The following is a 26,935-nucleotide window of genomic DNA, read 5'->3' on the forward strand; positions in this document are numbered from 1 at the left end:
TCATGCCCTGGGTCTGGGGTGTCTCAGTGGGTTCACAGTGGTCGTGTCGGAGACACAGCCAACATTGTCAAGATCCTGGGTTCAAGCCCTGGGTCTGGGGTGTCTCAGTGGGGACACAGTGGTCGTGTCGGAGACACAGCCAACATTGTCAAGATCCTGGGTTCAAGCCCTGGGTCTGGGGTGTCTCAGTGGGTTCACAGTGGTCGTGTCGGAGACACAGCCAACATTGTCAAGATCCTGGGTTCATGCCCTGGGTCTGGGGTGTCTCAGTGGGTTCACAGTGGTCGTGTCGGAGACACAGCCAACATTGTCAAGATCCTGGGTTCAAGCCCTGGGTCTGGGGTGTCTCAGTGGGGACACAGTGGTCGTGTCGGAGACACAGCCAACATTGTCAAGATCCTGGGTTCAAGCCCTGGGTCTGGGGTGTCTCAGTGGGTTCACAGTGGTCGTGTCGGAGACACTTGCCATCCATAGGCCTTTGTGTCTCTCTCTCGAGACGATTCTTTCGCACCCTACGAGGTCAGCTGTAGGTTTCGCAATCCTTGAGTGACAATCTTTGCCTAAGCAATTGCAAGTGAATGCGGTGGCAGCTCCAGAGGTGTTTGTTGCTTTTTCTTTACGTCGCTCCCTCTTGGTCTGCCAAGCAGTTTGTCTTTTCTCTTCGCCTCTCCTGAGGTGCCAGTACTCTGGAAAAGCCAGGGTTCGAGGCCTGGGTGTGTCTCTTATTGGGTTCACAGTGGCCGTGTCGGAGGCACTGCCAGTACGATGGAGCCACCTGGGTTCGAGCCCTGGGTCTGGGTGTCTCTTATTGGGTTCACAGTGGCCGTGTCGGAGGCACTGCCAGTACGCTGGAGCCACCTGGGTTCGAGCCCTGGGTCTGGGTGTCTCTTATTGGGTTCACAGTGGCCGTATCGGAGGCACTGCCAGTACGCTGGAGCCACCTGGGTTCGAGCCCTGGGTCTGGGTGTCTCTTATTGGGTTCACAGTGGCCGTGTCGGAGGCACTGCCAGTACGCTGGAGCCACCTGGGTTCGAGCCCTGGGTCTGGGTGTCTCTTATTGGGTTCACAGTGGCCGTGTCGGAGGCACTGCCAGTACTGTGGATAGACTGGGTTCAAGCCCTGGGTCTGAACCGGTCCTGGGCCTCCCCTAGGGCGACTCAGCCTCAAATGAGTACCTTATGCGATGTGTAAACATCGCTACTGGGGAGACAAAGGCGGCCGGGCGTGGTGCTGGCCACCCACCCCCTCGTGTGCCACAGCGCCGGTAGCCTTCATAGGTGCTGCTCGCAAACAGCACTTGCCCCTGCAGTCTGTTACAGGCTACACGGGGGATCTTTGTCTTTGTTGTTGTAGCGTTTTTACCCCGTGCGACCCCCCCCCCCAACCAAGACATCTGTGTGCTAAAGAGCTTCACAGCTTATCTGATTCTTGGCTGCAAGCCCTGCGCGTGGCGTTGACGGTGGCCGGCTCGCCTGCCGTGTGCGTGTGTGCTGCAGGTTTCTCTTTGACAACCAAAGTCCAGCCCACGTCTATTACCGCTGGAGGCTGTTTTCCATCCTGCAGGTACACTCCTGGGAGGCGATCGGTCCGATTTGAGGTCTGGGTCTGAACTCGCACAGAGACCCATAGACTCGCACAGAGACCCATAGACTCACACAGAGACCCATAGACTCACGCAGAGACCCATAGACTCGCACAGAGACCCATAGACTCGCACAGAGATCCATAGACTCACAGAGAGACCCATAGACTCGCACAGAGACCCGTAGACTCGCACAGAGACCCGTAGACTCGCACAGAGACCCGTAGACTCGCACAGAGACCCATAGACTCATGCATAGACCCGTAAACATGCGCAGAGACCCACAGACTCGCACAGAGACCTGTAGACTCATGCATAGACCCGTAGACTCACACCGAGACCCGTAGACTCACACCGAGACCCGTAGACTTACACAGAGACCCGTAGACTCGCACAGAAACCTACAGACTCGCACAGTGAGACCCGTAGACTCACACAGAGACCCATATACTCACACAGACACACAGAGAGACCCATAGACTCACACAGACACACAGAGAGACCCATAGACTCACACAGAGACACAGAGAGACCCATAGACTCACACAGACACACAGAGAGACCCATAGACTCACACAGAGACACAGAGAGACCCATAGACTCACACAGAGACCCATAGACTCACACAGAGACCCCCGTATGAGCGGCACCCAAAGACCCACCTCTCCATGACCCCCCCTCCCCCCACGACCCGCAGGGCGATTCGGCAACGCGCTGGCGCACGGCCGAGTTCCGGATGTTCGAGGGCGGCTCGGTGTGGCGCCCGCCACCCCTCAACCCGTACTTGCAGGGGATGCCCGAGGAGCTTGAGCCTCTGCTGCTGCAGGGCCTGGCAGAGGGCAGCGAGAGCGAGCAGCCGCTCAAGAAGGGGCAGCTCAAGGAGGAGTGAGGGGCAGCACCGCTCGCGCGCGCGCCGCACTCGCTGCACTACGCTGCACTACACTGCCAAGTTACACTGCTACGCTACACTGCTCTGCACTACGCTCCACGCTACACTGCACTACGCTGCTCTGCCACGCTACACTGCACTGCACTACGCTCCACGCTACACTGCACTACACCGCTCTGCACCACACTACACCACACTACACTGCACCACAAACTGCACTGCATCACACTACACTGCACTACACTGCCACGCTACACTGCACTACACTACACTGAACCACGCTACACTGCACTGCACTACACTGAACCACGCTACACTACACTACACTGCCACGCTACACTGCACTACACTACACTGAACCACGCTACACTGCACTACACTGCCACGCTACACTGCCACGCTACACTGCACTACACTACACTGAACCACGCTACACTGCACTACACTACACTGCACTACACCACACTACACTACACCACACTACACTACACTGCCACGCTACACTGCACTACACTACACTGAACCACACTACACTGCCACGCTACACTGCACTACACTACACTGAACAACGCTACACTGCACTACACTGCCACGCTACACTGCACTACACTACACTGAACCACGCTACACTGCACTGCACTACACTGAACCACGCTACACTACACTACACTGCCACGCTACACTGCACTACACTGCACTACACCACACTACACTACACCACACTACACTGCCACGCTACACTGCACTACACTACACTGAACCACACTACACTGCCACGCTACACTACACTACACTGCACTACACCACACTACACTACACCACACTACACTACACTGCCACGCTACACTGCACTACACTACACTGAACCACACTACACTGCCACGCTACACTGCACTACACTACACTGAACCACGCTACACTGCACTACACTGCCACGCTACACTGCACTACACTGCCACGCTACACTGCACTACACTACACTGAACCACGCTACACTGCACTACACTACACTACACTGCACTACACCACACTACACTACACCACACTACACTACACTGCCACGCTACACTGCACTACACTACACTGAACCACACTACACTGCCACGCTACACTGCACTACACTGCACTGAACCACGCTACACTGCACTACACTGCCACGCTACACTGCACTACACTGCCACGCTACACTGCGCCACACTACACCATGCTACACTGCACCAAACACTGCACCGCCGCACTACACTGCGTTACACTGCCACGTTATACTGCACTGCACTACACTGCGCTGCACTACCACACTACACTGAACCACGCTACACCACGCTACACTGCACCACACTTCACTACCACATTACACTGCACCACACACTGCACTACACTGCGCTACACTGCCACGTTACACTGCACTACACTACACTGCACCACACACTGCACTACACTGCACTGCCGCACTACACTGCGCTGCACTGCACTCACCAAACTACACTGCACCACACCACACTACACTGCACTGCACTACACCACACTACACTGCACCACACCATACTACACCACACTACAATGCACCACACTGCACTGCACTGCACTCACCACACTACACTGCACCACACCATACTACACCACACTACAATGCACCACACTGCACTGCACCACGCTACACTGCACCACACTACACCATACTGCACTGCACTACACTGCGCTGCACTACCACATTACACTGCACCACGCTACACCACACTACACCACACTACACTACTGCACTGCACTTCTGCAATACAATGCTACACACTACTGCACCATTCTTCACACCACTACTGCACTGCACCGTGCCACACCGCACTCCACCACACTACACTGCTGCACTGCAGCCGGCGTTCGAAACTTCACGTGGCCTCCAAGTGCACCTAGCCTGGCACAAGCGCCGTGGTGACGTCACCGCACCAAGTGTAGCGGTTAGCGAGCGCCGGATTACGAACCCGGCGGCCCGAGTTTGACCGCTGCACACCATCAGCAGAGACGATTGAACCGGCTCCGGGTCTCCCCCAGGTCGACTCAGCCTCAAATGAGTTAGCGGTGCGGTGTGTGGTAAAACATCGCCGCTGGGGGAGAGACAAAGGCGGCCGGTCGTGGTGCTGGCCACCCACCCCCTCGTGTTGCACCGTGCCGGCCTTCATATTCGCTCGCCAACAGCACTTGCTCCGCAGCCTGTCGTAGGCTACGCGGGGGACCTTTGTCTCCGTGTGCTGGCCACCCACCCAACCCCCTCGTGCGCCACAGCGCCGGCCTTCATAGTCGCTCGCCAACAGCACTTGCCCCCGCAGCGTGTGGCAGGCTATGCGGGGGACCTTTGTCTGTGTGCTGGCCACCCACCCAACTCCTCGTGTTGCACCGTCCCGGCCTTCATAGTCGCTCGCCAACAGCACTTGCCCCCGCAGCGTGTGGCAGGCTACGCGGGTGACCTTTGCCTTTGTATCCTGCGCAGCGAGCGGGACAAGCTGGAGAACGTGCTGCGGGGGCTGACGCCGCGCAAGTCGGAGATCGGCGACGCGATGGCCTTCTGCCTGCAGCACGCCGAGGCGGCCGAGGAGGTGGTGGAGTGCATTGCCGAGTCTCTCTCCATCCTGCAGACGCCGCTGCCCAAGAAGGTGCCGGCGAAACCGCCCACCCCCCCTCCCTCCTGCTGCCTCCACTCCCTCCCTGCCTCCCACCCCTCCCTCCCTCCCTGCCTCCACTCGCTCCTGCCCACCCCTCCCTCCTGGCCACCCCACCCTCCCTCCCTCCCACCCCTCCCTCCCTCCCTGCCTCCACTCCCTGCCTCCCACCCCTCCCTCCCTCCTGCTGCCTCCACTCCCTCCTGCCCACCCCCCCCTCCCTCCCTGCCTCCACTCCCTGCCTCCCACCCCTCCCTCCCTCCCTGCCTCCACTCCCTGCCTCCCACCCCTCCCTCCCTCCCTGCCTCCACTCCCTGCCTCCCACCCCTCCCTCCCTCCCTGCCTCCACTCCCTCCTGCCCACCCCTCCCTCCCTGCCTCCACTCCCTCCTGCCCACCCCTCCCTCCCTCCTGCTGCCTCCACTCCCTCCTGCCCACCCCCCCTCCCTCCCTGCCTCCACTCCCTGCCTCCCACCCCTCCCTCCCTCCCACCCCTCCCTCCCTCCCTGCCTCCACTCCCTGCCTCCCACCCCTCCCTCCCTCCCTGCCTCCACTCCCTGCCTCCCACCCCTCCCTCCCTCCCTGCCTCCACTCCCTGCCTCCCACCCCTCCCTCCCTCCCTGCCTCCACTCCCTCCTGCCCACCCCTCCCTCCCTCCCTGCCTCCACTCCCTCCTGCCCACCCCTCCCTCCCTCCCTGCCTCCACTCCCTCCTGCCCACCCCTCCCTCCCTCCTGCTGCCTCCACTCCCTCCTGCCCACCCCCCCTCCCTCCCTGTCTCCACTCCCTGCCTCCCACCCCTCCCTCCCTCCCTGCCTCCACTCCCTGCCTCCCACCCCTCCCTCCCTGCCTCCACTCCCTCCTGCCCACCCCCCCTCCCTCCCTGCCTCCACTCCCTGCCTCCCACCCCCCCCTCCCTCCCTGCCTCCACTCCCTGCCTCCCACCCCTCCCTCCCTCCCTGCCTCCACTCCCTGCCTCCCACCCCTCCCTGCCTCCTGCCTCCACTCCTCCCTCCCACCCCTCCCTGCCTCCTACCCTCCCCCTCCCTCCTGCCTCCACTCCCTGCCTCCCTGCTGCCCACCCCCTCCCTCCCTCCCACCCCTCCCTCCTTCCCTACCTCCCACGCACCCCTCCCACTCCCTCCCTGCCTCCCACCCCTCCCTCCCTCCCTGCCTCCACTCCCTGCCTCCCACCCCTCCCTCCCTCCCTGCCTCCACTCCCTCCTGCCCACCCCTCCCTCCCTCCCTGCCTCCACTCCCTCCTGCCCACCCCTCCCTCCCTCCTGCTGCCTCCACTCCCTCCTGCCCACCCCCCCTCCCTCCCTGCCTCCACTCCCTGCCTCCCACCCCTCCCTCCCTCCCTGCCTCCACTCCCTGCCTCCCTGCTGCCCACCCCCTCCCTCCCTCCTGCCTCCACTCCCTGCCTCCCTGCTGCCCACCCCCTCCCTCCCTCCCACCCCTCCCTCCTTCCCTACCTCCCACGCACCCCTCCCACTCCCTCCCTGCCTCCACTCCCTCCCTACCCCCTCCCTCTCACCCACTCCCTCCTTCCCGCCCACCCCTCCCACCCCTCCCTGCCTCCCTCCCTGCCTCCCTCCCACCCACCCACCCACCCCTCCCACCCACCCACCCACCCCTCCCACCCACCCCTCCCTCCCACCCACCCACTCCTCCCTCCTGCTCACCCCTCCCTACCTCCCTCCCCTCCCTCCCTCCGCTTGTGTGTCTGTCTGTGTCTGTGTGTCTCCGTGTCTGTGTTTTGTCTCTCTCGAATTTAGTTGTACCTGAAGACGGTTGCTTGTGTTGCAATCGAAACGTCGTACTCTGTTATTTAATTTATTTTCTTTCTACCTGACTTTACCGAAAGGACCAAAGAGTGTTTACCGTTATTGTACTTGGCACGCCCATCGTGCGCTTGTGCAACTGTGTTCGCTGTTGTGAGCGGTGGGGTAGCGGTTAGCGCTATGAACCCGGCGACCCGGGTTCGATTCCCGCTCACGGCCAACAACACATGCGACGATTATCTGAACCGGTCCTGGGCCTCCCCTAGGTCGACTCGGCCTCAAACGAGTACCTGGTGCGGTGTGTAGTAAACATCGCCACTGTGGGAGACAAAGGCGGTCGGGCGTGGTGCTGGCCACCCACCCCCTCGTGTCCCGTTCCGACCTTCGTAGGTGCTCGCAAACAGCACTTGTCCCCACAGTCTGTTAAGGCTACACAGGGGATCTTTATCTTTTTTTTTGCCGTTGTGACGTTCTTACCCCGTGCCCCTCGACTGGATATTTGTGACGAAAGAGCTTCACGGCTCATCGGATTTCTCCTCCTTCCTGCTGCTGTTATGAACACAAGACTGGCAATCTGTCTTCCCCAGATCGCCCGTCTCTACGTCGTGTCGGACATCCTGCACAACTCGTGCGCGAAGGTCGCCAACGCCTCCTACTACAGGAAATAGTGAGTACACGCAGCACGGTAATTGGTTTTTTACCCTTCTATCTGGCGACAAAACTGACACCTTTTTACAAGGAGTCACGTTTGCATAGACCGCAATACCTGCAGTCATAATGCAAACAAAAAACACAACTCTGATAATGTATGTGCACTGTCCTTGAAGTTGATTGGTCCACACCCGAGACAGCTTTCCTTAGAGCCTAGTCTCACATGCGTTGGACAGTGCACATTATCAGAGTTATGTCTTTTGTTTGTATTATGACTGCAGGTATTGCGGTCTATGCAAACATGACTCCTTGTAAAAAGGTGTCAGTTTTGTTGCCAGATAGAAGGGTAAAAAAACAATTATCATATTTTTACTGCCAAATGAGGTTCCCATGGTGTACAAGCAGCACGGTTGGCTACGTACGGTGCGAAAGAAGTTCAACACGCACGGTGGCTACGAGATGTTAATGACCAGTAGTGATAGGTTTTTACCCTTTCAACTGGTACAAAAACTGACACCTTTATACAAGGCATCATGTTTGCAATAACCACAACACAAGCAGTCAAAATGCAAACAAAAAAGAAACAACTCTGATGATGGTAATGATATGCACTGTCCTTGAAGTTGATTGGTCCATACCCGAGACAGCTTTCTCCCCCCCCCAAAAAAATAAATCAATTTTTATAATTTGTGCATGGTGTACCGTCTGAAAAGTACCCACATGGCAAATTTCAAGTTTGTTGCATGTCGGGAAGTACGCTAAACATTTTGAACAGACACACACATTCACAAATTTACCTTTTATAGAAATCGATATTGGGGTGGACACATCCCCCCCCCCAATATTCAGATATGCTCAAAATGTCCCCCCCCCCCAATATATTGCTATAAAATCGATTTCGGTTTATATGATTGTGGTTATGGTTGTACTTTATTAATCCCTAATCTCTGCCATTACATACAATGAAACAAAGGTGAAAAAGTGAAAACAGAGAAATGTAACACAATACACTATTAGACATTATTGTTAAAATATAAATAAAAAGTCCATCTTATGTGTTAGTGAATTTTTAATAATTTAGGCAGGAAATTCGTTTTCAAATTTAGATTTTTTTTCTGGGGGGGGTACCCCCAGAACCACATGGAAGATTTGGTCCCCCCCCAATGTTGACTCCACGGCTACGGCCTTGCGATGATGAGCTGCCAATCTGTTGAGCAGCTGTCATTTGTGACAGCCAGATTCGCTTCTGAAAAAAATTGCTACTACATCGCAGCTTCGGTTGGGGCCTTACCTGGTAAAGTCGTTAAGTTTGTTGGGACCTTGTGGGTCTCTGGTTGTATGCGAGTTTTCCGGGGTCTGTGGGTCTCTTTGCGTATGGGTCTCTGTGGGTCTATGGGTCTCTTGAGTATAGGTCTCGATGGGTCTGTAGCTCAGTGGAGGCCTCACCTGATAAAATAAAAATTTGTTAAGTTCACGTACGTATGTACGTATTGGTCGTTGCGTATGTCAGCTGAGCTCACATAGCCACCACCACTACCGCCACCACTGGCACCATCGCCACTGCCACCACCGTCACCACAACAGTCACCACTGCTATGATCACGACCGCCACCACCACCGCCATCACCGGCACCACCACCGTTACACCACCACCATCACCGCCGCCACCATCACCACCGCCGCCGCCACCACTACAACCATCACCGCCATCACCACCGTCGCCACCACCACTGCCGTCAACGCCACCACCGTCACACCACCACCATCGCCACCGCCGTTCACCATCGCACGCTCTCGGCACTCCTCCGTCTCGATGTCCCCTCTGCCAGCTTCGAGGCCAAGCTGCCGCAGATCTTCGCCGACATCCACGAGGTCTACAAGTCCATCCAAGGGCGCCTGCAGGCCGAGCAGTTCAAGGTGCGGAGTCTCTCGCTGACCTGTCGTGCAGCCTGGGGTGTGGGGGGGTGTGTGTGTGTGTGCACGTGTATGTGCGTGTGTTTGTCTGTGTGCGCGTGTATGTGTGCACGCCTCTGTGCGTGTCTGTGTGTGCGCGTGTGTGTGTCTGTGTGTCTGTCTGTGTTTGAGTGCGTGTGTGTGTGTACGTGTGTGTCTGTGTGTCTGTCTGTGTGTCTGTGTGCGTGTGTGTATGTCTGTGTGCGTGTGTGTGTGTCTGTGTGCGTGTGTTTGTGTGCGTGTGTTATGTGCGTGTGTCTGTGTGCGTGTGTGTGTGTGTGTGGGGAGCGGTGGTGTAGCGGTTAGCGCTACGCTGCGCTACGAGCCTGGCGACCCGGGTTCGATTCCCGCTCACAGCCAACACAAGTGACGATTATCTGAACCGGTCCTGGGCCTCCCCTAGGTCGACTCAGCCTCAAATGAGTGTCTGGTGCGGTGTGTAAACATCGTCACTGGGGAGACAAAGGCGGCCGGGCGTTGTGTTGTCCACCCACCCCCCGTGTGCCACAGCGCCAGCCTTCATAGGTGCTCGCTAACAGCACTTGCCCCTGCAGTCTGTTCAGGCTATACGGGGGGATCTTTTTCTTTGGTTTCAGAGGTCCAGGGGATGTACTGTGAACCACCTGCACATAGCCACGGTTGGCTACGTACGGTGCGAAAGAAGTTCAACACACACACAACACGTTTGGCTACGTACGGTGCGAAAGAAGTTCAACAAACACACACAACACGTTTGGCTACGTAGCCTCAACAGACTGTGCTGTGTGAGGCTGTTAGCGAGTCACAGCGCCTATGAAGGCCGGCACAGTGGCACACGTGGAGGGGGGGTGGGTTGTGGGTGGCCAGCGTCGTGCCCGGCCGCCTTTGTCTCCCGCAGTGGCGATGAACTCGGAACGAGGGGAAAACGAAAGCTCACGACATCTCTCCCTCTCCCTATTGTGCCTGCTGCCCTCAACGCTTCTCACGTGCACTGTGCTGCTGCTGCTACTACTGCTGCTGCTGCTGATACTACTACTGATACTACTACTGCTGCTGCTGCTGATACTACTACTGCTGCTGATACTGCTGATACTACTACTGCTGATACTACTACTGCTGATACTACTGTTGCTGATACTACTACTGCTGATACTGCTGATACTACTACTGCTGCTACCGCTACTGCTGCTACTGCTGCTGATACTACTACTGCTGATACTACTACTGCTGATACTGCTACTGCTGATACTGCTGATACTACTACTGCTGCTACCGCTACTGCTGCTACTGCTGCTGATACTACTACTGCTTATACTACTACTGATACTACTACTGCTGATACTACTACTGCTACTTCTGCTGCTACTGCTGCTACTACTACTGCTGCTGCTACTACTACTGCTGCTACTACTACTGCTACTTCTGCTGCTACTACTGCTACTTCTGCTGCTACTACTGCTGCTGCTGCTACTGCTGCTGATACTACTACTGCTGCTGATACTGCTGCTACTACTACTGCTGCTACTACTACTGCTACTTCTGCTGCTGCTACTACTGCTGCTACTTCTACTGCTACTTCTGCTGCTGCTGCTGCTGCTACTGTTACTGCGCTACTGCTCCTGCTGCTGCCGCTTCGTGTGTGGTGTGTTTGCGTGCGTGCATGTCATGGTGTGTTTGCGTGCGTGCAGCAAAAGGTGATGTCGTGTTTCCGCGCGTGGGAGGACTGGGCCGTGTACCCAGACTCGTTCCTCATCAAGCTGCAGAACGTCTTCCTGGGACTCGTGCGCATCAACGACGACGGCAAGGAAGTCTCCGTGGTACCGCGCCTGCACGCACACAGACGCACAGACGCACACACGCACACACACACACACGCACACACACAGACGCACACACACGCTCGCACGCGCACAGACGCACACACACAGACGCACACGCACACACAGACGCACGCACACACGCACGCACACACACGCTCGCACACACGTACGCACACACACACTGCACGCACGCGCACATTGCACGTACACACAGGCATTGCACCTTGATTAGTTCAGTCGTTCGTTCGTCAATTAATTCTTGACATTCATTCATTCATGACCAAAATAAGTCCTAGTGGGAATTTCTCTCACTTGATACAGCAATCGTGCTGTGACGGTTCCACCTGAAGACGGAAGCTTGTGTTGCCTCCGAAACGTCGTGATTTTTATTTGATTTCTATTTTGCTTTTATTAATTTAAATTTTTTACCTACGTGACTTTACCGAAAAAACCTAAGAATATGAATCCTTGCAGTCACGAAAGCTTCAAATCTAGAAGTCCTAGTGGGGTTGGACGCAAAGCTCTTATTGAGCCGTGCAGACTCACAGACCACCCCCCCCCCCTCCTCACCCCTTCTCCTCTCCCCTACCCACTCCTCTCCTCCCCCTCCACTCCCCTCTCCCCACTCCCCATTCCCCTCCCAACTCCCATCCCCCTATCCCCCTACTCCCCACTCCTCTCCCCCCTCCTCATTCCCCCCCCCTACCCTCCCTCCACTCCTCTTTTCTCTCCCCCCCCTTCCCATCCCCCCCTCCCCACTCCTCCCCGCCACTCCTCTCCCTCCCCTATGCTTTCCCCCCCATCCCCTCACCCCCCCATCCCCTCCCCCTCTCCCCATTCCCCCCTCTCCACCTCCCTCCGTTCCCCTTACCCCCCATCCCCTCACCCCCTCCCCACTCCTCTCCCCCCCCACTCCTCTCCTCTCCCCCCCCATCCCCTCACCCCCTCCTCACCCCTCCTCTCCACCTCCCCACTCCTCCTTTCCACCTCCCCCCCCACTCCTCTCCCCCCCCTCCCCCTCCCCACTCCCCCCTCTTCACCTCCCACCCCTCCCCTCTCCTCCCCCTCCCCATTCCCCCCTCTCCACCTCCCCCCCCCTCCCCCCTCCCCATCCCCTCACCCCACTCCCCCCTCCCACCTCCCCCCCCACTCCTCTCTCCCCCATCCCCCCTCTCCCCTACCCCCCTCCCCAGGCCATGGAGGACGATGGAGACCCGCCCCCCGCCGCCGGTGCCATCCCCCTGGGCGCGCTGCCCCTGCTGGGCGCCGCCGGCGGTGGTGGCGCCGCAGCCGCCACCGTGGCCGCCTCGCTGCTGATGAGCCTGGGGGTGACGATGACCACGATGGCGGCGGCGGCGGGGACGGAGGAGGTGGACGGGGCGCCCCTTGACGACGACGACGTGGACGGGGCGCCCCTGGAGGAGGAGGAGGAGGAGGGGGGCGGAGGGGAGGGGCCGTCCCGGGCGAGGGGGGCCGGGCCGCTGGACGGGGCCCCGCTGGACGACCTCGACGGGCTGCCCATGCAGGCCGGGGACGACATCGACGGGCTGCCCCGTACGGCGCTCGCTCACTCGTTACTACACTAGCTAGCTCACTAACTAGCACACTAACTAGCACACTCACTACTATACTAGCTAGCACACTAACTAGCACACTCACTACTACACTAGCTAGCACACTAACTAGTTCACTACTACACGAGCTAGCACACTAACTAGTTCACTACCACACTCACTACTACACTAGCTAGCACACTAACTAGTTCACTACTACACGAGCTAGCACACTAACTAGTTCACTACCACACTCACTACTACACTAGCTAGCACACTAACTAGTTCACTACCACACTCACTACTACACTAGCTAGCACACTAACTAGCACACTAACTAGCACACTAACTAGCACACTGACTACCACACTAGCTAGCACACTAACTAGCACACTCACTACTACACTAGCTAGCACACTTACTACTACACTCACTACTACACTAACTAGTTCACTACCATACTCACTACTACACTCACTACTACACTCACTACTACACTAGCTACTACACTAACTAGCACACTCACTACTACACTAGCTAGCACACTAACTAGTTCACTACCATACTCACTACTACACTCACTACTACACTAGCTACTACACTAACTAGCACACTCACTACTACACTAGCTAGCACACTAACTAGTTCACTACCACACTCACTACGACATTGACGGGCTGCCCCGCACGGCGCTCGCTCGCTACTACACTAGCTACCACACTCACTAGCACACTAGCTAGCACACTAACTAGCACACTAACTAGCACACTAACTAGTTCACTACCACACTAGCTAGCACACTCACTACCACACTAGCTAGCACACTAACTAGTTCACTACCACACTAGCTAGCACACTAACTAGCACACTAACTAGCACACTAGCTAGCACACTAACTAGTTCACTACCACACTAGCTAGCACACTCACTACCACACTAGCTAGCACACTAACTAGCACACTAACTAGTTCACTAGCTAGTTCACTATCACACTCACTACCACACTCACTACCACACTCACTACCACACTAGCTAGTACACTAACTAGCACACTAGCTAGCACACTAACTATCACACTAACTAGTTCACTACCACACTCACTACTACACTAACTACTACACTCACTACTACACTCCTACACTCACTACTCCACTCACTACTACACTCCTACACTCGCTACTACACTAGCTACCACACTAACTAGTTCACTACTACACTAGCTAGCACACTAGCTAGCACACTCACTACCACACTCACTACTACACTCCTACACTCACTACTACACTCCTACACTCACTACTACACTCACTACTACACTCACTACTACACTCACTACTACACTACTACACTCCTACACTCACTACTACACTCACTACTACACTCACTACTACACTCACTACTACACTCACTACTACACTCCTACACTCACTACTACACTCACTACTACACTACTACACTCACTACTACACTCTTACACTCACTACTACACTCCTACACTCACTACTACACTAACTACTATACTAACTAGCTCACCACTACACTAACTAGTTCACTACTACACTCACTATGACATCACTACAACAACACTCACTCGCGCGCCCACTCACCCACACGCTCACCCACTCACCCACCCACTCACCCACACATTCACCCACACGCTCACCCACCCACACACTCACCAACCCACATACTTACCCACTCATTCACTCACTCACCCACTCACTCACCCACACACTCATTAACGCACCCACTCACTCACCCACACACTCATTAACGCACCCACTCACTCACCCACACACTCACTCGCTCACTCACACACCCACTCACCCATCCACACATTTACGCACTCGCCCGCTCACCCACTCACGCACCCGCTCACTCGCCCACACACGCTAACGCACCCACTCGCTCAATTGCCCACTCGCTCACCCTCCGCTCACCGGGTGAGCTCTGCTGCTGATTGCTGTTGTTGTCGTTATTGTTGTTATTGTTGTCGTTATTGTTGTTGTCGTTGTTGTTGTTGTTGCTGTAGTGGACGATGCTCTCCCCAAGAAGCCAGTGCTGCCCATCGCGTCGTCCAAGTGGGAGCGCGTGGACGACCTGGACACGGACACCACCCGTAAGATCCTCCACGTCCACCACCACCACGTCCACCACCACCACGTCCACCACCACCACGTCCACCACCACCACATCCACCACCACGTCCACCACCACGTCCACCACCACCACGTCCACCACCACGTCCATCACCACGTCCACCACTTCCACCACCACGTCCACCACCACGTCCACCACCACGTCCACCACGTCCACCACGTCCACCACGTCCACCACCACCTCCACCACCACTTCCACCACCACGTCCACCATCACCACCACCACCACCGGTTTGATAGCCCAGCACGGCGCTAACCGCTGCTCCCCCCCCCCCGCCCCCCCCCCCTCCCCCCCCAGGCCGCTCCCCCGCTCCGTCGGGCAGCAAGAGGGACGACGACTCGGACGATGCCAGCGGCGGCGGCAATGTTGGCGCCGCGGGCGGCAAGTTGCCGCCCGGGCTTTGCCGCCACGGCCGCCGCCTCCTCCTCCTCCTCCGCCGGCAGTCCCAGCGGAGGTCCCGCCGGCTCCGCTGGGGGCGCTGGCGGCGTCGGCGACCAGGGCAAGCCGGGGCAGGGTGGCGCCGTTGGTTCCGGTTCGTCGGTCAATGATGAGTCCGCACAAAAATCTCTGCTCAAGTCCCTGGAGGTGTCGGAGGAGAAGAGAGCCAAGCTGAGGGAGATTGAGGTGTGTTGAAGCTCGTCGGTGATGGGTGGTGGTTGCTGTTGTTGTGGTTGTTGTTGTTGTAGATTAGAAGCTTTCGTGACTGCTGCAAGGATTCATATTCTTGGGTTTTTTCGGTAAAGTCACGTAGGTAGAACAGGTCCCTGCGGGGTGGGCTGGTAGGAACGAATAACCAAGGAATATAAACATAATGTATTATTACACTTGTTTAGCCAGGAAAGCCTCACTGAGTGTAAAGGTTTTTGTAGGGTCCTGCCAAGTGTTTGCAGTAGGGGACGATGTTGATACACCTAATCGGACGATACGAAGGGAGAGTTTGAGGCCTAGTTCTAGGCTTTAGGCCTAGCTGTAGGCTTTAGGCCGCTGTGAGTTAATTTTTAATTTAAATGTTTTAATTATTAATGTAAAAGCTTTAAATGTAAATGTTTCTATTTAAAAACATCAGGGAATGTAACATTGTTAAACATTAACTCCCTTTCACACACGCGGGGGGTACGATACGAAGGGAGAGTTTGAGGCCTAGTTCTAGGCTTTAGGCCTAGCTGTAGGCTTTAGGCCGCTGTGAGTTAATTTTTAATTTAAATGTTTTAATTAAAAGCTATCTCAGGGAATTATAAGGGAATGTTACACTTGCTTAGCCAGCAAAGCGTCACTGAGTCTAAAGGTTTTTGTAGGGTCCTGCCAAGTGTTGGCTTCAGCAGTTTCCCTTGCTGTGATTGTCTCTATTATTTTTTCTACCGTACGTGACTTTACCGAAAGAACCAACGAGTATAGGTATGTAGTAGTGTATTAATTCTAGATTTGAAGCTTTCGTGACTGCAAGGATTCATAAAAATTAATGAAAGTAAAATAAAATAAAAATCACGACGTTTCGGCGGCAACACAAGCTTCCGTCTTCAGGTGGAACAGTCACAGCACGATAGCTGCATCAAGTGGTTAATTTTAATTTTTTTTACCTACGTGACTTTACCGAAAAAACCTAACAATATGTTGTTGTTGTTGTTGTTGAGTTGCTGGGTTGTTGAGTTTGCTGGGTGGTGCTGGCCACCCACCCCACCCTGCGCCGTGCCGGCCTTCATAGGCGCTCGCTAACAGCACTTGCCCCCCCAACAGTCTGTTGAGGCTACACGGGGAGGGATCTTTATACTGTGAGTTTTTTCGGTAAAGTCACGTAGGTAAAAAATAAAAATTAATAAAAGTAAAATAAAAATTTTATAAAAATCACGACGTTTCGGAGGCAACACAAGCTTCAGTCTGCAGGTGGAACCGTCACAGCACGATTGCTGTATCAAGTGAGATAAATTCCTAACAGCGTGCTTCAGCCGCACCGAACCTCACAAAAATAATATCCAGGGCCTACCTTGGCTCCTCCCACCCTCAACCAGTATATATATACAAGGACTGTTTTTTTGGAATTTCTCACTTACTTGATACAGCTATCGTGCTGTGACGGTTCCACCTGAAGACGAAAGCTTGTGTTGCCTCCGAAACGTCGTGATTTTTATTTTTTACCTACGTGACTTTACCGAAAAAACCTAAGAATATGAATCCTTGCAGTCACGAAAGCTTCAAATCTAGAATCTTTATCTTTGTGTGTGTGCGCGCGCAGCTGAAGGTGATGAAGTTTCAGGATGAGCTGGAGTGCGGCAAGCGCCACAAGAAGGCCGGCCAGAGCATCCGGGAGCAGGTGGAGCACTATCGGAGCAAGCTGCTCGCAAGGGTACGGCCCACGGGACGGTGCCACGTGTTGAACTTCTTTCGCACCGTGCGTAGCCAACCGTGCTGTGTGTGTGTGTGTCTGTGTTGAACTTGTAGGGGTAGAGATAAGTGCTAGGGGAAGCGATAGTGGTAGGGGTCGTGGTAGGGGTATATGGGTAGGGATAGTGGTAGGGGTAGGGGTCGTGGTAGGGGTAGCGGTGGTGGTAGTGGTAGCTGTTTATGGGTAGAGATAGTGGTAGGGGTAGCCATAGTGGTAGAGGTAGTGATAGTGGTCAGGGTAGAGATAGCGGTAGGGGTCGGGGTAGCGGTAGGGGTAGGTGTGGAGATAGGGGTAGGGGTGGAGGTAGGGGTAGTGGTAGGGGTAAGGGTGGAGATAGGGGTGGAGATAGGGGTAGTGGTAGGGGTAGGTGTGGAGATAGGGGTGGAGATAGGGGTGGAGATAGGGGTAGTGTTAGGGGTCGTGGTAGGGGTAGGGGTGGAGATAGGGGTAGCGGTAGGGGTAGCGACAGCCATAGCGAGAGGGGGGGTAGCGTTAGCGGCAGGGGTGGCGGCGGTAGCGTTTGTGGCAGCCAGGAGCAGTTCACGCGAACGACGTCGCTGGCGCTCCCAACGTACGAACTGCAAGAGCGGTTCTCACCCCCCCTCACCCCCCCTCACCCCCCTCACCCCCCCTCACCCCCCCCCAGGAGAAGGAGAAAGAGAAGAAGGAACGCGACAAGAAGGATCGCGACAAGGAGGAGAAGCGGAAGGGGCGCAGGGAGGGCGGCCGCGGCTCCTCGTCCCCCACGCCGCAGCAGCAGCCGGCGCCGCAGCAGACGGCGGCGCCGGCAACACCGTCGGTGCCGTCGTCATCGTCGTCACGTCGCGAGCGGTGAGGCCGGAGGGCTTGGGCCACGGCGCTGGCTCGCAGTGGCCCAGCTACTCGCCACAACACTCGCTGCACCACTCGCTGCACCACTCGCTACACCACTCGCTACACCACTCGCCACACCACTCGCTACACCACTCGCCACACCACTCGCCACACCACTCACTCACTAAACCACTTGCTACACCACTTGCTACACCACTCGCTACACCACTCACCACACCACACAGCCACTCACCACACCACTCACCAGTCACACCACTCACCACACCACACAGCCACTCACCACACTACTCACTCACTCACCAGCCAACCACCCACCTACATCACACATCACCACACCCACACGCACCAACCTCCCTACGCTCACTCACCCACTCACTCACCCACCCCACCCATCCACTCACCTACCCACTCACCCACTCACCCACCCACTCACCCACTCAACCACTCAACCACTCACTCATGCACCCATCCCACCCACTCACTCACGCACCCATCCCACCCACTCACTCACCCACCCACCCACTCACCCACCCATTCAACCATCCACTCACCTAAACACTCACCCACCAATTCACTCACCCACTCACTCACCCACCAATTCACCCACTCACTCACCCACTCACCCACCCACTCACTCCCTCACCCACCAACTCACCCACCCACTCACTCACTCACTCACACCCCAACACTCCCACCCACTCACTCACCCACCAATTCATTCACTCACCCACCATTTCACCCCCCCCCCACTCCCCGCACGCCACAGGAAGCGCAGCAGTAGCAGCCGCTCCGGCTCGGAGGAGCGCTACCCCAGCCCCTGCTCCTCGCGCCAGCAGCAGCAGCAGCGGCGTCAGCAGCGATCGCAGCGCGACTCCCCCCCCTCCTCCTCCACCACCTCACCTCCTCACCCCCCTCCCGCTCCGTCGTCCACCGCCGCCGCCGCCTCGTCGTCGTCCGCGGCGGCGGCGTCGTCGTCGAGGCACCGCTCGTCCCCGGCACGCTCGCAGCGTTCGCGACGCGGCGACGAAGACACCACCGCCCCCGCCTCGTCGTCACGCTCCCCCCCCGCCGCCACCACGCCGCCGCCGCCGCCGCCTCGTCGTCGTCGTCGGTCCGGGACGCCGCCGGCGTGTCGTCGTCATCGTCGTCGTCGCGCAAGAAGACCACGCGCAGGTGAGCGGTGCATTGTGGGCGTTAGTGGTAGGGGGTCGTGGAGGTGATGATGGTGGAGGTGGTGGTGGTGGAGGTGGTGGTGGTGGTGGTGGTGGAGGTGGTGGATGTGGTGGTGGTTGTGGTGATGGTGGTGGGGGTGGTGGTGGCGGAGGTGGTGGAGGTGGTGATGGGGGTGATGGGGGGTGAGAGTGGTCATTGGGGTAGTGGTGGTGATGGGGGTAGTGATGGTGGTGGTGGTGAAAGTGGTCATGGGGGTAGTGGTCATGGGGGTGGTGGTAGGAGTAGTGTAGTGGTGCTGGTAGTGATAGGGGTAGTGGTGGTGGTGGTGATAGGGGTTGTGGTACCAGGTGGTGATGGGGGTAGTGGTGATGGTGGTCATGGGGGTAGTGGTGGTGATGGCGGGTAGTGATGGTGGTGGTGATAGTGGTCATGGGGGTAGTGGTCATGGGGGGGATAGTGGTGGTGATAGGGGTAGTGTAGTGGTGGTGGTAGTGATAGGGGTAGTGGTGGTAATGATGGGGGTAGGGGTAGTGGTAGTGCTGATAGGGGTAGTGGTAGGGGTAGTGGTGGTAATGATGGGGGTAGGGGTAGTGGTAGTTGCTGATAGGGGTAGTGGTAGGGGTAGTGGTGGTAATGATGGGGGTAGGGGTAGTGGTAGTTGCTGATAGGGGTAGTGGTAGGGGTAGTGGTGGTAATGATGTGGGTAGGGGTAGTGGTAGTGCTGATAGGGGTAGTGGTAGGGGTAGTGATATGGAGGAGGCTCGTGAAGGACGCTGCTCCTGGGCAGTTGGAGGCAGTCACCCCATGGCACCTGCTGGGTCTGTCCCAAGACCTCCTGTCAACGAGCCTTCGACACTTCACGTGATAGCTTCAAAGTGCACCTGGCCTGGCACAGGCTCAGTGGTGACGTCAACCGTCACTCAGCGGGGATTGATAGGGATGTAGTGGTGGTGGCGGCGATAGGGGTAGTGGTGGTGCTGGTGATAGGGGTAGTGGTTGCAGTGGTGGTGATGGGGGTAGTGGTGGGGGGTGGTGGTTATGATAGGGGTAGTGGTAGCGGGTAGTGGTAGTGGTATGGGGTAGTGGTAGGGGGTAGTGGTAGTGGTATGGGGTGGTGGTATGGGTAGTGGTAGGGGGTAGTGGTAGTGGTATGAGGTAGTGGTAGGGGGTAGTGGTAGTGGTATGGGGTGGTGGTATGGGTAGTGGTAGCGGGTAGTGGTAGTGGTATGGGGTAGTGGTAGGGGGTAGTGGTAGTGGTATGGGGTGGTGGTATGGGTAGTGGTAGGGGGTAGTGGTAGTGGTATGAGGTAGTGGTAGTGGTAGAGGAGCAGAGGTGGGTCATGAACTTCCTGCTGAGACACTAACGTGTGGCCACTGCTCCCCCCAGGTCCCCGTCTCCGCGCTCAGAGCGCTCCCACCGGTCCGACAAGTCTGAGCGCACTCGCTCACCCACGCGGAGAGACTCGCCCAGCGTCAAGCGGTCCAAGCGGTGAGAACAGAGACACACACAGAGAGACACACACACAGAGACACACTCACACAGAGACACACACACACAGAGGCACACACACACACAGAGGCACACACACAGAGAGACACAAACAGAAACACACAGAGAGAGAGAGACACACACAGAGACACACAGAGAGAGACACACAGAGACACACACACACAGAGACACATACACACACAGAGACACATACACACACAGAGACACAGAAACACACACACAGACACACACACACAGAGACACACACAGAGACACACACAGAGACACACACAGTGACACACACAGTGACACACACAGTGACACACAGAGACACACACACACACACAGACACACACACAGACACACACACAGAGACACACACACACACAGAGACACACACACAGAGAGACACACACAGAGACACATATACACACACAGAGACACATACACACACAGAGACACATACACACACAGAGACACATACACACACAGAGACACAGAAACACACACACAGACACACACACACAGAGACACATATACACACACAGAGACAGACCCACACACACAGAGACACGCCCGCACAACCACCGACCTACTCGCCCGACCACCCATCCACTCTCCTGCTCGCCCGCCCACCCACCCACCCGCTCGCCCACCCACCCGCCCGCCCACCCACCCACTCATCGACCGACCCACCCACTCACTCGCCTACCCAACCACTCACCCACCCACTCATTCGCCTACCCACTCACCCACCAGCTCACCCGCCTGCCCACTCACCCACCCACCCACTCAACCGCACACCCACCCACTCACCCACCCACTCACCCACCCACTCACCCACCCACTCAAACACCCACCCACTCGATCACCCACTCGCTCACCGTGTGTGCGTGTCGCGTGTGTTATGTTAGCATGTCGTGTGTGTTATGTTAACGTGTCGTGTTTGCGTGTCGCCAGGTCGCGTTCACGCTCTCGGTCTCCGACGTCATCGGGGAGGAAGTCTCGTCGCTCACCAGCGGCGCGCTCACCACCTCGCTCGCACAAGAAGTCGAAAAAGAGCAAGCACTAACACGCTCGCTCACCACGTACTCACTAGCACACTCACACACTCGCTCACTCACCACTCACACGCATACACACGCGCACACACGCGCACACCCACACACCCGTGCCAGTGTTGACAGCCACCCACTCTGTCATGAACGGTCACCGCGTGAGCATCTCATCTTGGACACCCCACCCCCCCCCGCCAAGGATGATAAAAGCCAGCTCCCGATGTTGAACCCCGTACATCGCAGGCCCTGGTTCACGCTATTTTTATATAAACAAACAAAAAACAAACACCGTTAAAATGAAAACCTCCCACCCCAGGTTTCTCGTGGTACTCGGGGCGTGAGTACGTGCGTGGAGTACACGCGCACACACACACACACGCTCACGTACACACTACACCCTGTCTCCCTGTCTCCCCCACCGCTCCGCTTGGCTTCACTCAACACAATCGTGGTCACCGTCACCGCCATCGTCATGGCTGTCCACAGCGTTGCATCTCCGTGGTCTCTGATCAGCCCATCACCACCACCGCCGCCACCATCACCACGGCCACCACCGCAATCACCGCCGCCGCCGCCGCCATCACCACCACGACCAGCGTCACCATCGTCACCACGAACACCACCAGCACTACCACCACCGGTGTTAGCACCGCCGCCGTCACGATAATGATGTTGATCCCATGGGCTGACTTTTTTTTATATTGTACAGAGTCTTATTTTTGTGTAAATTGGCTGCGGTTGCTAAGCGGGCACAACCGCAGGGACAAGATTTGTTAAGAAAATATCTCCCCCCACCTCCATCCCTCCCTCCCTCCCTCCCTCCCTCGCTCCCCTTCCATCCCTCCTCCCTCCCCTTCCATCCCCCCTCCCGCCCCCTCTATCCACCCCTCCCTCACTCCCTGCCCCCCCCCATGTACAACATTTCCCCCCCTCACTCCCCCAGCTCCCCCCCCCCCCCTGTCCCCACCCTCCAGCAAGCAACGTGTCCGACAAAGTTAAATCGAACGTCAGGTCACGGGCGTGATGGTGATGGTGGTGGCGGTGATGGTGATGGTGGTGGCGGTGATGGTGGTGGTGATGGTAGTGGTGGGGTAAAATGTGGCTAACTCCCAAAGGGGGGTGGGTAGGTGGGGGGTGGGGGGGTGGGTGGGTGGGCGGCTGTCTTGAGTGGGAAGACCCCACAGCGCCATGGCAAAGCGGAGCGCGGGGGGGGGGGGGCTTCACGAACTTCCAACCCTTTTCATTTCTCGCGATGAGCGTGGATCTCTGCCTCTCTCTCTCTGTCTCTCTCTCTCTGTCTCTCTCCTCTGCCTCTCTCTCTGTCTCCTCTGTCTGCAAACTCTCCCACCCCTGGTCGGGGAGATGTCACCCCAGTGTGGTGGAACTAAAATAAAAAAAACAGTTTTTGTTGTTTTTTTCGATTCGTAAAAAAAAAAAGCGTCGTCTTTGTCATCTTCGTCGTCGTCTTCTTCGTCCTTACCCACACCACGCCTGCTTATTCATTTTATTTGTTAAACGAACGTACCCGCGTCCCCTTTGGCGCGAGTGCAGAGCCGGTAACCCCGGCAATTGTGCAGCGCCGGCGGTGGAGTGCGCTACCCATCGGGGAAGGCCGCAAGAAGCCCTCTTGACGACGGCGAAATTGGTTCCACGAAAAGCGGTCGGCCCAGTGATTTTTTTGGTCGGTAAGCGAGTGTGGGGAATATGCGCGGTTAAAGGCTCAATTCGTCGGGATAGCATCGAAAGTTAGACCTTTTTCACCCAAACGTACTTTATAATAATCCATTTAAACACTGGATATGAATACCTAAGGATACCAACAACATAAACATATGAATAAGAAACACGGTTAATCGATGTGCAATGACGATTTGACACGCTTCTTTTGAGATGGCACTTTATTGAAGGCACCCGCTCGCTTGGCATCAGGCGGAGGGACCCCCCCCCCCCCCCCCCTGCAACAGCCCCAAGTAACGAATTGGCCACGTTACTGATTTGGCCGTGTCGGGTGGTGGCGGGTTTAACGACACAGCGTTTGTTATATTTACGCGCTCTCACCACCAAATCCCACCACCAAATATCCCACCCCCCCCCCTCCCCTCTATGGATGATATTGGTCGCAAAACCGCCCTACTTAAAGCACTCCCGCCCTGGGAACGTGGAATGTCCACCAGCGGCATCGCTCGAGCGTTCTTCTCGAGAGATAATCTTCACGACCCAACAATCATCACCATATCACTCTCATCAATATCATCGCTGGTATCAGCATCATCAGCTGCAGTCACCATATCACTCTCATCAGTCTTCATCACTGGGATCGTCACACAACCATCTGCAGTCACCACATAGGCGCTGCTACTCGCTACTACTAACAGCACTTGCCCCAACAGTCTGCTAGAGGCTACACGGGGGATCTTTGTGTATAGGTGCTGCTACTCGCTACTAACAGCACTTGCCCCTACAGTCTGCTAGAGGCTACACGGGGGATCTTTGTGTATAGGTGCTGCTACTCGCTACTAACAGCACTTGCCCCAACAGTCTGCTAGAGGCTACACGGGGGATCTTTGTTTCCCTTTGACGACAGCGTCCAACTTTGGCCGGCATTCGTTTTCCCGCCCCGTCCCTCCCTCCCCAAAACAACCCTCGATTGCCTGAACCGACACACAGCGAAACTACCGCCCAGGGCTTGCTATCACACGCAGTTGGGTCCGGGAGACTTAACGCTGCCGGGAAATCGTCGGTAGCAAGCGTCACCCACGCCCGGTACCCATCATCCAATGTCACTCCAGTGGCCCTTGAGGCACTGCATCAACGCCACCGGCCCCTTGGTTCGAAATTCTCAGCGGCCAAGCTACTGCCCAGGGCTTGCTATCACACGCAGCTGGGACCGGGAGACAAAACGCTGCCGGGAAATCGTCGGTAGCAAGCGTCACCACGCCCGGTACCCATCGCCTAGCGCCAGCCGACCGTCACGGCAACGGCCTCACGAGGAAGAGCCTCTCGCCGGCGCCGTTCGAGAAGATGGGGGCCGCCTCGCCGTAGTGGGCGACGAGGGCGTCCATGGAGTCGAAGAGGCGCTGCCCGATGCGGAAGACGCCGCCCGCCGTGCCCACCTTGAAGTGCCGATTCCTGCCCGCCGCCCTCACGGAGAGCGACAGGTCGCTGGGCTGGAGAGGGGGAGGTGGGGGGGAGAGGGGGGAGGGGGGGGGAGGAGAGGTGGGGGGGACAAGAGGGGAGGGAGGGGGGGTGGGGAGGTGGGAGACAGGAGGGGAGGAAGGAGGGGGAGGGAGGGAGAGGGGAAGGGAGGGAGGAGAGGGGAAGGGAGGGAGGAGGGGGGGAGGGAGGGAGGAGGGGGGGAGGGAGGAGGGGGAAGGGAGGGAGGAGGGGGAAGGGAGGGAGGAGGGGGGAAGGGAGGGAGGAGGGGGGAGGGAGGAGGAGGGAGGGAGGAGGAGGGGAGGGGGAGGAGGGTGGAGGGGGGGAGGTGGAGAGGGGGGGAGGAGAGGTGGGGGGATGAGGGGAGGAGGGGGGGTGGAGAGGGAGGGGGGTCGAGAGAGAAAGGTGAAGTGGGGGTGGGAGGGAGTGAGGGGGGAGGAGGAGAGTGGAGGGGGAGGGGATGAAAGGGGGGAGGAGGGGAAGGGGGAGAGGGGGCGTGGGGAAGAGATGAGAGCGGTGGGGGATGAGAGGGGAGAGGGGTCAGTGGTTACCTCCTGGGCATCAGTGACAAAGATCTTGACGGCTCATGGCGTTCCTCCCCTACACATCAATGATGATGGTGGGGGTGGTGATGATGATGGTAGGTGGTGATGGTGGTGGTGATGGTGATGATGATGGTGGTGGTGATGATGGTGGTGGTGGCGGTGGTGGTGGTGATGATGGTGGTGATGATGGTGGTGATGGTGGTGATGGTGGTGGTGGTGATGGTGGTGGTGATGGTGGTGGTGTTGGTGGTGATGGTGATAGTGTTGGTAGTGGTGGTGGTGGTGATGATGGTGGTGGTGCTGATGGTGATGATGGTGGTGATGATGGTGGTGATGATGATGGTGGTGGTGATGATTCACGAATGGAAACATTAAAACCTCTCCGGCAGGAGTGGTGGTGGCGGTGTGCGCCTGTGGGCCACCCAGAGCAGAGACTCAGAGAGATCCATCGACTCTGATTCTGATAATGCACGGAACTATGAACCCCAGAGACGCAAATTCGATTCCCCGTTCGCGGCCCAACACCAATGGCGATGGTCTGAGCCTGAGATGACCGAGACGAGTGGCTGATGCACCACCTGTGCCTCCTACTGTGCCAACTTGCTGTGCTTGAGCCACCCGGCGCTCCGCTCGTTGTTGTGAGCGTCGCTTCCTCCGCCCTCCGTTGTTGTTGGAGGGCGACTGCCTCCAACTGCCCAGTAGCGTCCTTCACGAGCCTCCTCCACAGAGGTCGATCTTGACACCGCTGGTACCAGTCATCGGCAAGTCCACTCAGCTCCACGTCCTCCTGTGCCACATCACTCCATCTCTTCTCTAGCCTGTGCCGCGCCCGTTTAGCCCCTTCTATCCGGCCCAACAAAATCTGTTTAGGCATGCGGTGGCTGGGCATGCGGGCTACATGACCCAGCCAATGCAGCCTTACCTGCCAGAGGAGCTCACCGATGGGACTTTGCCCAGATCTTTCGAGGATTTGTAAGCTCCTCACACAATCCAGCCTGCAGGTTAAACCCAGGATGGATCGTAGGCAGGCCAGCCCAAATGTTTCTAACCGTCGCAGACGTTCCATTAGGGGGTCCCCACATTTCGCAAAGCGTAGAGAAGGGAGGGCATGACCGTGGCCGAGAAGACCCGAAGCTTCGCGCGGAGCGACAGACCAGGTAGCTTCCACACAGATGAGATGACAGAGAGCGAGAGAGACACAGAGACAAGACACAGCATGCCCACCGAGGACTCAGAGTCGCGGACAACAAAGTCTCCGTTCTCCCCCTCGCTCGTTCAGCTCC

The 26,935-nt window shown here is 57.0% G+C and overlaps 1 protein-coding gene across 1 annotated transcript in view; it reads left to right on the forward strand.

Annotated features, from left to right (window-relative positions):
* U2SURP (U2 snRNP associated SURP domain containing) overlaps positions 1-22,792 on the forward strand; it is a 44,939-nt gene extending 22,147 nt beyond the window's left edge. Inside the window, 16 exon segments of the mRNA XM_078882527.1 lie at positions 1,497-1,563; positions 2,280-2,467; positions 4,954-5,116; positions 7,492-7,571; positions 9,385-9,472; positions 11,176-11,304; positions 12,501-12,861; positions 14,893-14,979; positions 15,318-15,412; positions 15,414-15,644; positions 17,251-17,361; positions 18,047-18,231; positions 19,001-19,316; positions 19,319-19,407; positions 20,795-20,896; positions 21,857-22,792. Coding sequence (XP_078738653.1) covers positions 1,497-1,563; positions 2,280-2,467; positions 4,954-5,116; positions 7,492-7,571; positions 9,385-9,472; positions 11,176-11,304; positions 12,501-12,861; positions 14,893-14,979; positions 15,318-15,412; positions 15,414-15,644; positions 17,251-17,361; positions 18,047-18,231; positions 19,001-19,316; positions 19,319-19,407; positions 20,795-20,896; positions 21,857-21,968 — 2,404 coding nt within the window. The 3' untranslated portion in view covers positions 21,969-22,792.
* The last annotated feature ends 4,143 nt before the right edge of the window (positions 22,793-26,935 follow it).

The sequence above is a fragment of the Lampetra fluviatilis genome, chromosome 66 (assembly GCF_964198595.1).
Source record: "Lampetra fluviatilis chromosome 66, kcLamFluv1.1, whole genome shotgun sequence".
NCBI classification, from domain to species: Eukaryota; Metazoa; Chordata; class Hyperoartia; order Petromyzontiformes; family Petromyzontidae; genus Lampetra; species Lampetra fluviatilis.